The sequence below is a fragment of the Gigantopelta aegis genome, chromosome 3, assembly GCF_016097555.1.
Source record: "Gigantopelta aegis isolate Gae_Host chromosome 3, Gae_host_genome, whole genome shotgun sequence".
Lineage (NCBI taxonomy): Eukaryota > Metazoa > Mollusca > Gastropoda > Neomphalida > Peltospiridae > Gigantopelta > Gigantopelta aegis.
Window position 1 is genome coordinate 86,452,822 of NC_054701.1, and position 13,243 is coordinate 86,466,064.

The window sequence follows — 13,243 nt, forward strand, 5'->3', positions numbered from 1 at the left end:
GTTTAGTTATCTTGGGTCTTTGGCTTAGTAAACTAACAATAAACCACAATCAGAAAGATTTTCATCCTTGATGTTTTCGTGGAACTTTTACTGAATTTGTGTACCTCCCTCCCATTTCCTCCACTTTATTCAAATAAAATGGTCAAGCCACTTACCCCAGAAGTCATTAGATTTGTATAATTCGCACTTTTTTAAAATAAAGGCAGGTTTCGACAAATACTCTAGCCCTCGGTCCCGGTCAGTGGCTGTTTTTGTCTTGTCTACTGGAAATTATCCAACTGTCTTACTATAATACATAGGGCACTAGCCAAAGCTTCTGTGAGGGCCAGTGACTTTCTGAATTATTTGTAAAACACTAAACAAATGTATTTCTCTATTTACAATTTCCTTTTTAAAATAACTTTTATGGTATTCTTGTAAATATTTTCATGGTGTAAACATAATATTTAATATTAATTGTTAATCCGGTTATCATCACAAAGATAACTGCAGGTTTATTAAGTGAAGTGTGAACTCTTATTTTGTCAAATATCAAATTTTCTACAGCTATCCAAAGCTTTCGTACTCTGTCACATTCATAGAAGAAATGTTGCCAAGTTTCAGGCAAGTTGTTACAGAATGTACATTTATCGGAATTTCTGTAGTTTATAATATGTTAAAAAACGTATTTATACCAAGAATTTTGTGGAGCAGTCTTTATTGAAACCATATTAAAGTGGTATCATTTAAACATTTAAAAGGTGAAACATAATATTTCACGCATGTAAAGCTGTCAAATGTTAGAACATTATTATTAATTTTTGTTGTTGTTGTTGTTGTTGAGCTTTTGGAAATGTAATTTAATTGTTCAAAATTTTATACATAACCTTACTTACCATGTTCGAGTTTAACAACAGTTTTAACGTAAAAGATAGAACTGGTCTTTTAACAGCGATAAACAAATTATGAATAATAGTATCCAGGCCTATATATTGCCTTGAGCTACTTTCTCGTGACCGTGACGACTTTCCTGTGACCTTGATCACGTCACGGCCTTGTCACGTGACCCGGCCCCGTCCTACTTATACCGGCCCAGACCTACGTAGGCCTGCCCCAACCTACTTAGACTGGTCCCGACCTACTTAGACTGGTCCTGACCTACTTAGCCCGGCCCCGATCCGTCCTACTTAGCAACGCCAGTACTATCCTGTCTGTGAAAAAGCGTAGGAACCCTTGCTACAAATGGGAAAGTGTAGCGGGTTTCCTCTCTAAAACTGTCAAAATTATGTTTGACATCCAATACCCGATGATTACTAAATTAAGGTGCTCTAGTGGTGTCGTTAAGCAAAACATACCACTTCTAAGGACTTCAGCCCGACGCGAGGTAGTGTGTTTAATTTTACCGCGCTGAATGTTGAATGGTTATAACTGCTTACATCCGTCAATACAATACATATACAGAACTTCACATAAGCTGTTTTCGCTTCCTATTTATTGCACGAGTTTATTTTGCGCAAGAATATATACCACGAGACCGCGTAGCGGTCGAGTGGTATGTTCTTTCGCAAAAAAACGAGTGCAAAAAATAGGAAGCGAAAACAACGTATGTAAAGTTCTGTATTTATTACATACCTTCTTTTATGTTTCACTAAAACGGTTTTTAATTTAACGTCATAACAACACTTTGTTAAATCTAAGATGCAAACTCCTTTCATGACTTTGCTTAACGTTATGAATCATACTCTGCGGCAGCCTTGTGTAATGTTTCAAATACTATGTGACGTCATTTGTAAAGCATATATGACGTCAGTAAATAAAAGGCGCTGACTGCAGTAAAAATAAAAAGGGAATTCCCCATTCAAAAGTTCTGGTCCAGATTTCACATAATTATGTGTAATAAAAAATAAACTTATTACACGGTTTGAAAATGTCTTTTCACTATAGTAAGATTGAATAGGTACGTAATAAAATAACTTTATTTCCATGTTCATATATGGTTGTCAGCCGGTGTCACGAAATAGAATCGCCCCCGTAACATTTTCGCCCCCCGGCGAATCTATTTCGAAATAAAACCTCCCCCCTTGAAATAGAATCGCCCCGATCCACGAAATAGAATCACCCCCATAAAATATTCGCCCCTTACTCATTTTTAGTTATTCTGTCATTTAATGAACAATATTCAGGTAAATTATTGTTGAACATATTTATATCACTGTTATGTTTTATACACGTGAGCATGCCACACACGCGCACACACACATACATAGACACACACACGCACATATACATACATATACACATATGATACAGACCCTCGCAAAGATAAACACACGCACATACACACGCACACATCCATCCAACTTCAGTTACTGGAATAATGTAGCCTATTAATTATGCATTTGAATTGTCAAATATTTGTAAGCAAATATAATGAAAGTTTATAGCTAGATACTTCTTCAAGAATTGTTTGTTTCCTTTCTGCAAACAGTAAACACCTGTCTTAATGTGGTGGTACTAAACATTTTATATCTGTTATAACGCTACTAAAATGATGTTCTTAGATGATATTTTACAGCGTACATGTATAAGTATAATTCCATGAGTATTGTTTAAGGTCAGATGTAGCGCACTAAAAGTACATATTAAAAATGAGAACTATAAGAATGGTTTCTAACACCCACAGGAGGAAATGAGTATCACATTTGAATACATGTACAATGTTTGAAGTGTAATAATTAAACCTTGAACTTTCGTTTACCGTTAATTTTGGATTTCATCTGACCGAATGTTTTGTGTTTTAATGTTTTTTTAAAACATAAATCATTTACCGATTTATATTGTTGTGCAATGTCGGTGTCATTGTTACATTTAAAAGCAATGTTCTATTTCACGTCTCAGTTATGTTCAATGGGATTTGTATTACTATGTTATTTTTCATTCATGAGTTCCTAGCGTACTTTGAAACAATGTTAAAAATAGGTTAGACGCGCACATCGTTTAACTATAGGATACACCACGGGTGATACAATAAATACAATTTCACACCCACGAACACTCCTGTCCACTTTGATGTTAGATATACAATGTAGTAATTAGAAAATATCAAGGATAATGACTGATAACTAAGCTTATTTAATATTTTCCTATATAAGGAAGGTAAAATTTTGTTCACAATACATCACTCATTCTTATGTAATTTTGCCAACGTTTGCTGCTGCTGTATGTGAAGCTTACGCAATATGAACTCCACTGCTGCTCGGGTTTTGATCAACTATCTTGCTTCGTCCTACTATCCAGAAGACTATACCAAGAGTCAAAAGCGACGTCTGCGAGAAAAGGCAAAGGTGTTTACACTTGAAGACCGTACGCTGTACCACATAGGACACAATGGAAAGCGTCAGAAGGTTGTTATCGGAGAAGAAGAAAAAATGACCTTAATGCAATCCCTTCACAGTCACCTTATAGGAGGGTGTCACTTTGGCCAAAACGCGACCATCAAGAAATTATCTGACAGGTTCTGGTGGAAAACGATGACGGCAGATATCAAAACATTTTGTCAACAGTGCCAAAGATGTCAGAGATCGAATGCAAGTAATAAGCCGCAGGTTGCCACCCTTCACCCTGTTCCTGTGAAAGTACTGTTTCACAGGTGGGGGATTGATCTTGTAGGACCCTTGAAGGAGACCTCCGACGGAAAGCGTTACGTCATCGTCGCAACAGAGTATCTGACAAGATGGGTCGAGGTAGGAGCATTAGAAAACAAATCTGCCGAGAGTATCCATGCCTTTCTATTGAGTTTGGTATACAGATACGGCTCAACCGAGGTATTGCTGCACGATCAAGGACGGGAGTTTTGCAATAAACTAGTGCGAGAGTTGTGCGATATCATGGACATGGACCAAACAATGACATCGGCATATCATCCTCAGACAAATGGTCTAACAGAACGATTTAATCAAACCATGGTTACTCAACTTATGAAGCTGGTAAACGATGAGTGCAACGACTGGGATCAGTACATACATGCCATAGCCTTCGCCTACCGTACAAACAAACCCGAGTTCTACAAAGTATTTGCCATTTGAATTGCTTTATGGTCAGAAGCCCCGACTCCCCGTCGACCTAGAATACCAGGTAGACGATGCAACATGTGATGTGGACATGGATGATGTCGGCACCAGAATGAAGCAGCTGGCAGACCTGACCAAGCATCGTGACACCGCCCAGGACAACATATCAGATGCCCAGAAGAAACAAAAGAAACGATACGACATTAAGCACAGAGGATCCATATTTGAGGTAATTAATTTATGGTATGCCTTGTTGCTTCGTAGACAAGCATTGTGCTGTAATACGTAAACTATACAATTAAAAAAACAACCCGAAACATTTCTTAAATTTTTTTTTTTTTTTAAATATTCCTTGGTAAAAAAAAGAGCATTATATTATCAAAACGTATATTAACTGATACATTTTGTATTGAGTTGTATTAGTTTAAAAATTATTTTTGGTATACATGCATATGATAAAATATATTATGGGTCAGTGAATTTTCAGTCTTAGCCAGTGCATTTTTAAAATCACTGACTTAATATGTTGTTTCAGTGCTACCAAAAGGCATAAGCTGGTAGCCCGGGTGGCTACCTGTAAAAAGTTAAGTTCAAGGCCTGTAGGCTTTCTCAGGGTTCAACCGAAATGATCAATGTTTGCAATGACTACATCTTACTAAATTTAATATATTTTAATTACCAGATTGGCGATCACGTGGCGATAGTCAACCGTCGACGAGATATCAGGAAGGGAGACAAACTCGCACCACGATTCAAGGGGCCATATACAGTGACGCAAACTTTAGGGAAAGGACTCTACGTATTGAAGAAGGGTGATGCCGTGCTGAAAACCAAATACAATGCCGTGAATCTTAAGAGGTGGAACAAACCTGAAAGTGCAACAAAATCTGTCAGGACAGAAGAGCTGCCACAAAGGTCGTCGAAATGGGTACCAAAATTTAAACTGAACGAGAGTGATCGATGCGACATTCTCAACGGTGCATGGTTGAGCGACAGAGTGATTGATGCTTGCCATATGCTCATCACAGAGTCTACTGGTATTCAAAATCAGTCTACACTACTGAAGCAGACAGCATTCAAGCCAGTGAATACCACTGTGCAAATCTTACATGACCATGATCACTGGGTGACTGTTTCTGGGATTAAGGATGGAATTCAATTCGCTGACAGCATTCCATCTCATCCCATTACTGACAAGATAAAACGGCAAATGAATTTTTTTTTCAAGAATCGTTTGAACACAGATGGGTCACTTACAGTGACAGTTCTAGATGTTCAGCCTCAGCCGAATGGGAATGATTGTGGGGTCTTTGCAATAGCCAATGCCTTCCAGTTGGCCCAGGATATGTCTCCCTCAGTGAAATATAACATTGCCAATATGCGCAATCATATCTTAAAATGTATTGAAGACAGGAAGATGCGAGCATTCGATTATATGTCAATGAGAAAAAAATCGATGGATAAAATCGTGTGCATCTAAGAAGAAAAAAGACTTCGTATTTTCGTTCTCTTTATTTACTATATTTTATGCAAGTATTGCATTTTGGTTCCCTGATGGATACTTAATTTGAAATAAAATGTTTATGGTTTGATTTGAATATAATGTCATTTGTTGTTATACGATACCAAGAGCTTCTGAGAAAGTATGGAATTATTAGTTCCCACTATATATCCTCTATCCACTCCACCCCACCCCACCCCCACACACCCACTGTAATAAAATTAGCACGGATGTGAGATTCTATTTATCACATAGTTATTTAGTATATAGACTAACCGGAGAGCTAAATACATTATCATAGTAGACCAATATATTACTGGTGGAGTAAAACAAACTTTCTCTACTATGCAAATTATAATAGTGCACTAGCAGGAGAATGAAACAAGAGAAGCTCACCCTGTGTGTATATACATCATCATATTAGATAAGTACACTGCCAGGATAGCCCAAAACTCTCCTAAATATACGCCACTACATCAGTAGAATCACTTGCATAATGGATAATAAAGTGACCCCTATAATTATATAATTCAGTTTACAATAGAAGTCGTCACTACAAGCGAAACATATTATCTGAGTTTTATATATTTGACGGAGAGTATATGTTTTTATTCAAATCATATCCATGGATTAATGTCTTTCTGAAATGTTTTAAAATGCATGACGTATGAATACCTTATGGAGGAAATCGGGGCACTGCATTCACAAATGAAATAAAGAAATAAAATATCGTCTATAGTCTCTATACTATAGATAGAAATTAATTATAATCATACAGTGTAAACTAAAGGTAAAATAGAGGGTATTCTTCTAATGTAATGTTGTATAATTAGAGAGTAATTCGCTTGAGAACTGTTTCCAAAAAGTGTAATATATACACAGAACCTCACATACGTTTTTTTTTCGTTCCTATTTATTGCACGAGTTTATTGTGCGCAAGAATAATATATAGCACGAGACCGCTACGCGGTCTAGTGCTATATATTCTTGCGCACAATAAAAAGATTTTTTAATTGCACGGATCGGAATGGTCTTTATTACTATACTAAGATTGAATGGATATGTAATAAATAAGGAATTTTCTCTCTTTTTTCGATGACTATTAAAGACAGCACATAATTTGTATGCGTATGGACTGTGGTAGAAATAGATCATCGTCCTATATATAACACATTATAGGGGGGGGGGGGGGGGCGAAAATATTTGGAGGCGGGCGAGAAATAAATCCGCCGGCCGACGATTCTATTTCGAAATAGAATCGCCGGCCGGCGATTTTCTAGGGGGCGAATATATTTCGCGACACCGGCAAATAAAATACTCTACGGAACTTCTAGAATTTACATTCTCAAAGTGTGACAGAAATACGAAATGATTTAAATAGGTGTAAAAAGGAATTCTCGCCCCGCGCTGTCTGATAGCGTCAATGCATTTACAAAAGAAAGCGCTTCTATATATATGGTTTAAATAACAGGCTTTATCGAGATCTCTGTCAAATAGTTCAGTCGGTAGCGTCTTTAAATCAAGCGTAAAAAGTACGCTGTTCGTATCTCAAGTGGAGAGAATTATATTTTTTTTCTATTATTTTTTTAATTAATTTATTTATAGTTTATTTGTTTTTATTTATTTATTTGCTTATTTATTTATTTATTTATTAATTATTATTATGTTACGATTTTTTTCAAGCATCCTCTTTTTACCATTGTACAAGCAATCTATATAACCTGCAGAGTGGGGTCTGTATAGGTAGTTTGTTTTGAAATTTAACATTTCATGTACGAAGTTTAAACAGCACTTTAATTAACTTATATTAGATTTTAAGGTGCATACAGATATATATTCGCACTCATATATAAGGACATTTACGCTTTAAAAAATGTACCATGTATACAGAGAAGATTTGATTACACCTAGTTTTAGTATGCCATTAGAAGTGTATTGTGATTTTGTTTTTAGTAAGTATGTGGATGTAACCTAATAAATATACAGAGATTGTGTTGTTCAATGGTTCAGAAGGAAGAAGGAAATGTTTTATTTAACGACGCACTCAACACATTTTATTTACGGTTATATGGCGTCAGACGTATGGCTAAGGACCATACTGATATTGAGAGAGGAAACCCGCTGTCGCCACTTTATGGGCTACTCTTTTCGATGAGCAGCAAGATATCTTTTATATGCACCATCCCACATACAGGGTAGTACATACCACGGCCTTTGATATGCCAGTCGTAGTGCACTGGCTGGAACGAGAAATAGCCCAATGGGTCCACCGACGGGGATCGATCCCAGACCGACCGCGCATCGAGCGAGCGCTTTACCACTAGGCTACGCATCGCCCCTACCCTGAATACCCATCATATGCTACTCAACCTTTATATATACCAAATATATTTCAGCAATTTGTACAACAGGTGACCAATGTAGTTTGGATGGTCCCCACAATTATGCATGATTGCAGTTTGAATACATCGAATACAATCAATGGATTTACCTGACATAATGATATTAATAATATCATGTTTTTCCCAATATCCATAGCTAAAGTAGAGTGAGTGAAAATAAACCTTCTGCTGCTGCTGCTAGTAATGGAAAAATGTAGCGGGTTTCCTCTCTAAGACTATATGTCAAAATGTCACCAAATGTGTGACATCCAATAGCTGATGATTAATGAATAAATATGCCCTAGTTGTGTTGTTAAACAAAACAAAATTTACTCTTACTACTAAAAAGCTATATAGACTTCCAAACAAATCACTTTGATTACAATATGAGCACGGGGGGTGGGGGGGGGGGGGGTTAGTTAATCATCCTTGACTCAACACCCCTCTCCAGTCTAACTATTAACACCAAACACTAGCGGTCGAGTTGGGAAGTAAAATAATTTGATATCAGCGGTCAAGTCTCATCTAGCTATTAACATCAAACACTAGCGGTCGAGTTGGGAAGTAAAATAATTTGATATCAGCGGTCAAGTCTCATCTAAATTGAAACTAGGGCGGGACTTAGCCCAGTGGTAAAACGCTCGCTTGATGCGCGGTCGGTCTGGGATCGAGTCCCGTCAGTGGGCCCATTGGGCTATTTCTTCTCCCAGCTAGTGCACCACGACTGGTATATCAAAGGCCGTGGTATGTCCCATACTATATGTGAGATTGTGCATGCCATATAAAAGATCCCTTGCTACTACTGGAAAAAATGTAGCGGGTTTTCTCTCTAATTACCAAATGTGTGACATCCAATAGCCGATGATTAATAAATCAATGTGCTCTAGTGGTGTCGTTAAGCTAAACAAACAAACTAAAATGAAACTGCAAGCTTCAATGTTGCGGTTAACAGCCGAAACAAATTGTTGAATCACTTGCCAAAACCTTTGGGTGACAGCTTATTCATGCGTTCGTACCAATAACGGGCTACCAGGAAGTAATATGGTTATGGGCTACAACATGAATGTATTATAATATTTCCCCCGCTCGCTGATTGGCGAAGTTCAACCTGTGTTGTCTAGGACGTTTTATTTGTTATGAGTATCATCAATATAACAGACTCGATATAGAGAACCACCAAACGTGTCACAATATGTCATATAGAATCACGTTCTTCACACGTAATGGCGAATTCTATATATGTCGTCCTATTTAGTATCGTCTGTATTAAAGGTAAGACATTATTTCAGTTTTGTTAAGTTAAAGAGTCCATTTCGCAGATCAAGGTCAAATGGATAGAAGAAGAGAAAGCATGCTAATTACTTCTTTAGTTTGAAATCTAGGAATTATCACAGCAAACGGATTTCAAAATATAATGTAATATATTAAAGGGACATTCCTGAGTTTGCTGCATTGTAAGATGTTTCCGACTAATAACATATTTCTACGATTAAACTTACATATTAAATATATTTTCTTGTTTAGTATATCAATGTCTGTATATTCAATGAGTTTCTGGCCGTCTTAATATTTGTAAGAAGCACAAACTGGATGTTGTCTTCACATAATTTCGTACGTACGAAAAAAAAAATATTTTAGGAAATAAAAGGAACTTTAACATGGTACAAATATTAGAACGATCAGAAACACGTTTAATATACAGCCACTAATATTTTATGCATAAAAATATATTTGATATGTAATAATTACAATTGTTAAAAAGTCTCTGTTAGTTGATAACATCTTAAAAATTGCAGCAAACTCAGGAATGTCCCTTTAACAAACAGAAGCAGAACAAGTACAAGAAGCAGCATATACGAATGCATTAATATTTTGTAAACCAATATCTAACCGTTTTTAATCCAGGCTGCGATCATATTACGGACAGATTTCTTGACACATTTTGCTGAATAAATTTAGACCATGGTATTGTTAGCTTTATGAACTATAGCTAGATTATAAAACAAATGTTTTACTCAAAAATAAAATATCATTATTTTCAGACTAAAAACGATAGGTTTCAGAACAATTGTTAGCCTATAACTGTTTTGAAATTAAGGGGTGGGACGGTCTGGGATCGACCCCCATCGGTCGGTCCTTCGGGCTATTTCTTGTTCCAGCCAGTGCACCACGACTGGTATATCAAAGGTCGTGGTATGTGTTGTCCTGTCTGTTGATAAATACATATAAAATATCCCTTGCTGCATTAGAATAAAATGTAGCGGGTTTATATTTGCATTACTAATAAAAGGGATGGGACGTAGCTCAGTGGTAAAGCGGTCTGTCTAGGATCGATCCCCGTCGGGCGGCCCAATGGGCTATTTCTCGTTCCATCCAGTGCACAAGACTGATATATCAAAGGCCGTGGCATGTGATATCTTGTCTGTGGTATAAAGCATGTTAACTATCCCATGCTATTAATCGAAACAATTAGTGAGTTTCCTTTCTAAGACTCTGTGTTAAATATTACCAAATGTGTGACATCCAATAGCTTAATATTAATATATAAATATGCCCCGGTTGTGTCGTTAAACAAAAGAAACTTTACTCTTACTAATTTTATGTTAAACTTCTACTGAAAATTAAACTGTGTGAACTGTATTTTGTAACGTTACAGAAAAAAGTGTTATATGAGACCCTAATCCTCACAGGATTTTAATATTGGTAACATATCTGAATTCTCCAATCAATTAACTCCCAATCCTTTAGGTTTTGTATTCCTAAATGCCCTGACAAATATTTTACAAAGCTTTTAATATTGTCACCCTTTAGCAATTCTGTAAAAATATAAATGTTGTGAAAATAGGGATAGGGTCACAAAATGGGTGGATATAAACAGAAAGCTATTAGTCATGCATTGCTATCATAAATTTTCCATCCCTAGAAATATAGGCCTTGACAAAAATTACTATGAGCATTCGTCCCCCTTAGGTGGTACCAATTGGCCAAATTTTGGGTCCTGGCTCATGGACTAATAGTGTTCCAAACAAATCACTCGCATTTTTACGTGGATTACAACTAATGGTGAAGTTTTCAGGCCAGTTCATTTTTCCCGAACGTCTCCAGCATTTCCATCGTCAGCATGGAGTTGAAAACAGTTAACCACCCTTGACTTCCCCTCTCCAACAAGACCTGTATAATGTGTATTATATTACCTGAGCGTAACGTTTTCAAAGATTTATTTAAAATGTGTGACGTCAAACTAATTTGTGCTAATCGTGATGACATCACATTACCGATGACGGCGACTTTAGTACTGTGATTTACTAAAAAATTGAATTAAAATGTTATTTTAGAAGTGTTATAGGATAAATAGAATTCGCTACTTGTGTTTTTTAATATGTAAAATATCAACCTCGTCTAGTAAAGTAATAAGGCCTACGCCACCTACCGTTTGTTAATGTTCCAAGTCTCACAGTAAGATGTGTAGACAGTCAAGTAGCTAAGAAATCTTAAGTATATCCAATTCTTTGTTACATTTTACATTAAAAATTATTTTTTCTGTACAGGAACCAAAATTGGTAAAAAAAAAAAAAACCAAACACATGACCCGTATATCAATTGCGAACGGATCTATTATATGACAAAATACAACGAAAACAAACAGTGAATCGCAGGAAAACGAGACGTTTGTATGTCATTACCAAAAACCTATTCATTCTCGGTGTGTAGATTTAAAATAAATAATTATTTATATATTCTTTGAATAATGAATGAATGAATGTTTAACGACACCCCAGCACAAAAAACACATCGGCTATTGGGTGTCAAACTATGGTAATGGAAACAAATAAGGTGATGATCAACATCAACAGGAAAATTCAAGATATAAATAAAAACAGTGTAAAGAACTGTGCAAAAATACAAATACAAATATCACAGATAGATACTGACTTTTGCTCTAAACTTCAATTTGTGCTGTATTGGCCATTCTCAAAGAGAATGTTACACCCTTGCACCTCGGTGAGGTTACAGCACGCGCAGGGGTTCTTTGAATAAAATCAAGTTGAAATATTATATTTTCTTCCTTTTATGTATGCTATGTGGACATTTGTTTATTTGTTTTGTTCACTGCTTTTGGTGAGGGGAGAGTTTTGGCGGGTTCGTCCTACCCCCCATGGCATTGATCATGTTTGTTGTCGATTATTTATTTATTAGTTAATTTATTTATTTATTTTTAATCAATAATGTCACAAAACTAAGAGAAAAAGTCTTAGAAACAAGACACTTTTTTAATTATGTACAGGAACAGCGGAGTGTATTTGAAAATGGGGGTGGGGGTACTAGTAGTGTGCTATCAGTTCAAAGGTTGTCGTGTGTGTGTGAGAGAGAGAGAATAGTGGGGGTTCGGAGGCATGCTCACCCGGAATACGTTTAAATGTCAGATGTTAACATAGGGCCTATGGTATTTCCAGGCTTTTGAGCACAGTAACAGAATAAAAGAGGAGACCATGGCCCTATCGGCCCTCGCCTCTTCCGCAGCCCCTAATACACAATTTGAAGATGAAGAAAATTGTTGACTACATTATGATAAATTCTAGCATGGCATTGAAACCCTACACACTTTTGGACCGAAAATGTAAATAACAGATAGTTATTGTTTATGTACATGCTAAGCAAGTAATTGATCATATACTGAACATGAAACAAGCAATGTGTGAATACTGCATGTAATACATCTCTTGAAATTAATTTAATTAGTTTTAAGTTAATTGGTGCTGTACCTATATCCACTTTAAACTATTAGTAAACCATAAGTGTACTTTTATATATAGAGTACACTTGTATAGGTATGTGAAGAAAAAAACCTATGTTAAGTGAGTCATAATAAGTGAAATATTAAAATTACAGTCGCCATACCTTTTTATATAATTACAATTTCAAACGTGTTATCAGGAGGTTGGGGGGTTGGAAGGGTGCGCCCGATGTATACACACATACATCTTTACATACACATATAGATATACACGCACATATACACTCATAACTGTTATAAAACATTTTAGAATGTTAATTATCAACTCCAGTCACATTAAAACAATGAAGATTTATGAGCTACATTCTTGTGAACTGTGATGCTACCGGTTGGTGTCCTTGAGCAAAATAAAGATATGTTCTGTTCTGTTCTGTTCTGAACATATATATTAATTCAAATCCATATTTATTTAGATCGCCTTTCAAACTGGGGGCTGGCCCCACTAGTTTCAGAGTAGACGGTCAGAGCCCCTACCCTATCCCTCACCACCTGTGTGTATGTATCTAAATATACATAA

General features: G+C 36.3%; 2 protein-coding genes across 2 annotated transcripts in view; both read left to right on the top strand.

Moving 5' to 3' along the window:
* Window positions 1-4,140: 4,140 nt before the first annotated feature.
* On the top strand, window positions 4,141-5,718 carry LOC121366536. Its single transcript, XM_041490944.1, has 2 exons — window positions 4,141-4,278; window positions 4,732-5,718. Exons 1-2 carry the CDS (start codon window positions 4,141-4,143, stop codon window positions 5,527-5,529), a joined length of 936 nt encoding a protein of 311 aa, XP_041346878.1. The 3' UTR covers window positions 5,530-5,718.
* Window positions 5,719-9,114: 3,396 nt separating this feature from the next.
* Window positions 9,115-13,243, top strand: part of LOC121368914 — a 19,900-nt gene continuing 15,771 nt past the window's right edge. Inside the window, exon 1 of the mRNA XM_041493674.1 lies at window positions 9,115-9,203. Within this exon, the coding sequence (XP_041349608.1) occupies window positions 9,155-9,203 (49 nt within the window). The 5' untranslated portion in view covers window positions 9,115-9,154. The remainder of the gene's footprint in view (window positions 9,204-13,243) is intronic.

Excerpts from the sequence above, each read along its gene's own strand:
- LOC121366536 (XM_041490944.1), top strand. The coding sequence starts at position 4,141 with ATGGATGATGTCGGCACCAGAATGAAGCAGCTGGCAGACCTGACCAAG. Across the intron at positions 4,279-4,731 it reads ACAGAGGATCCATATTTGAG|ATTGGCGATCACGTGGCGAT; the intron begins GTAATTAATTTA and ends TTTAATTACCAG.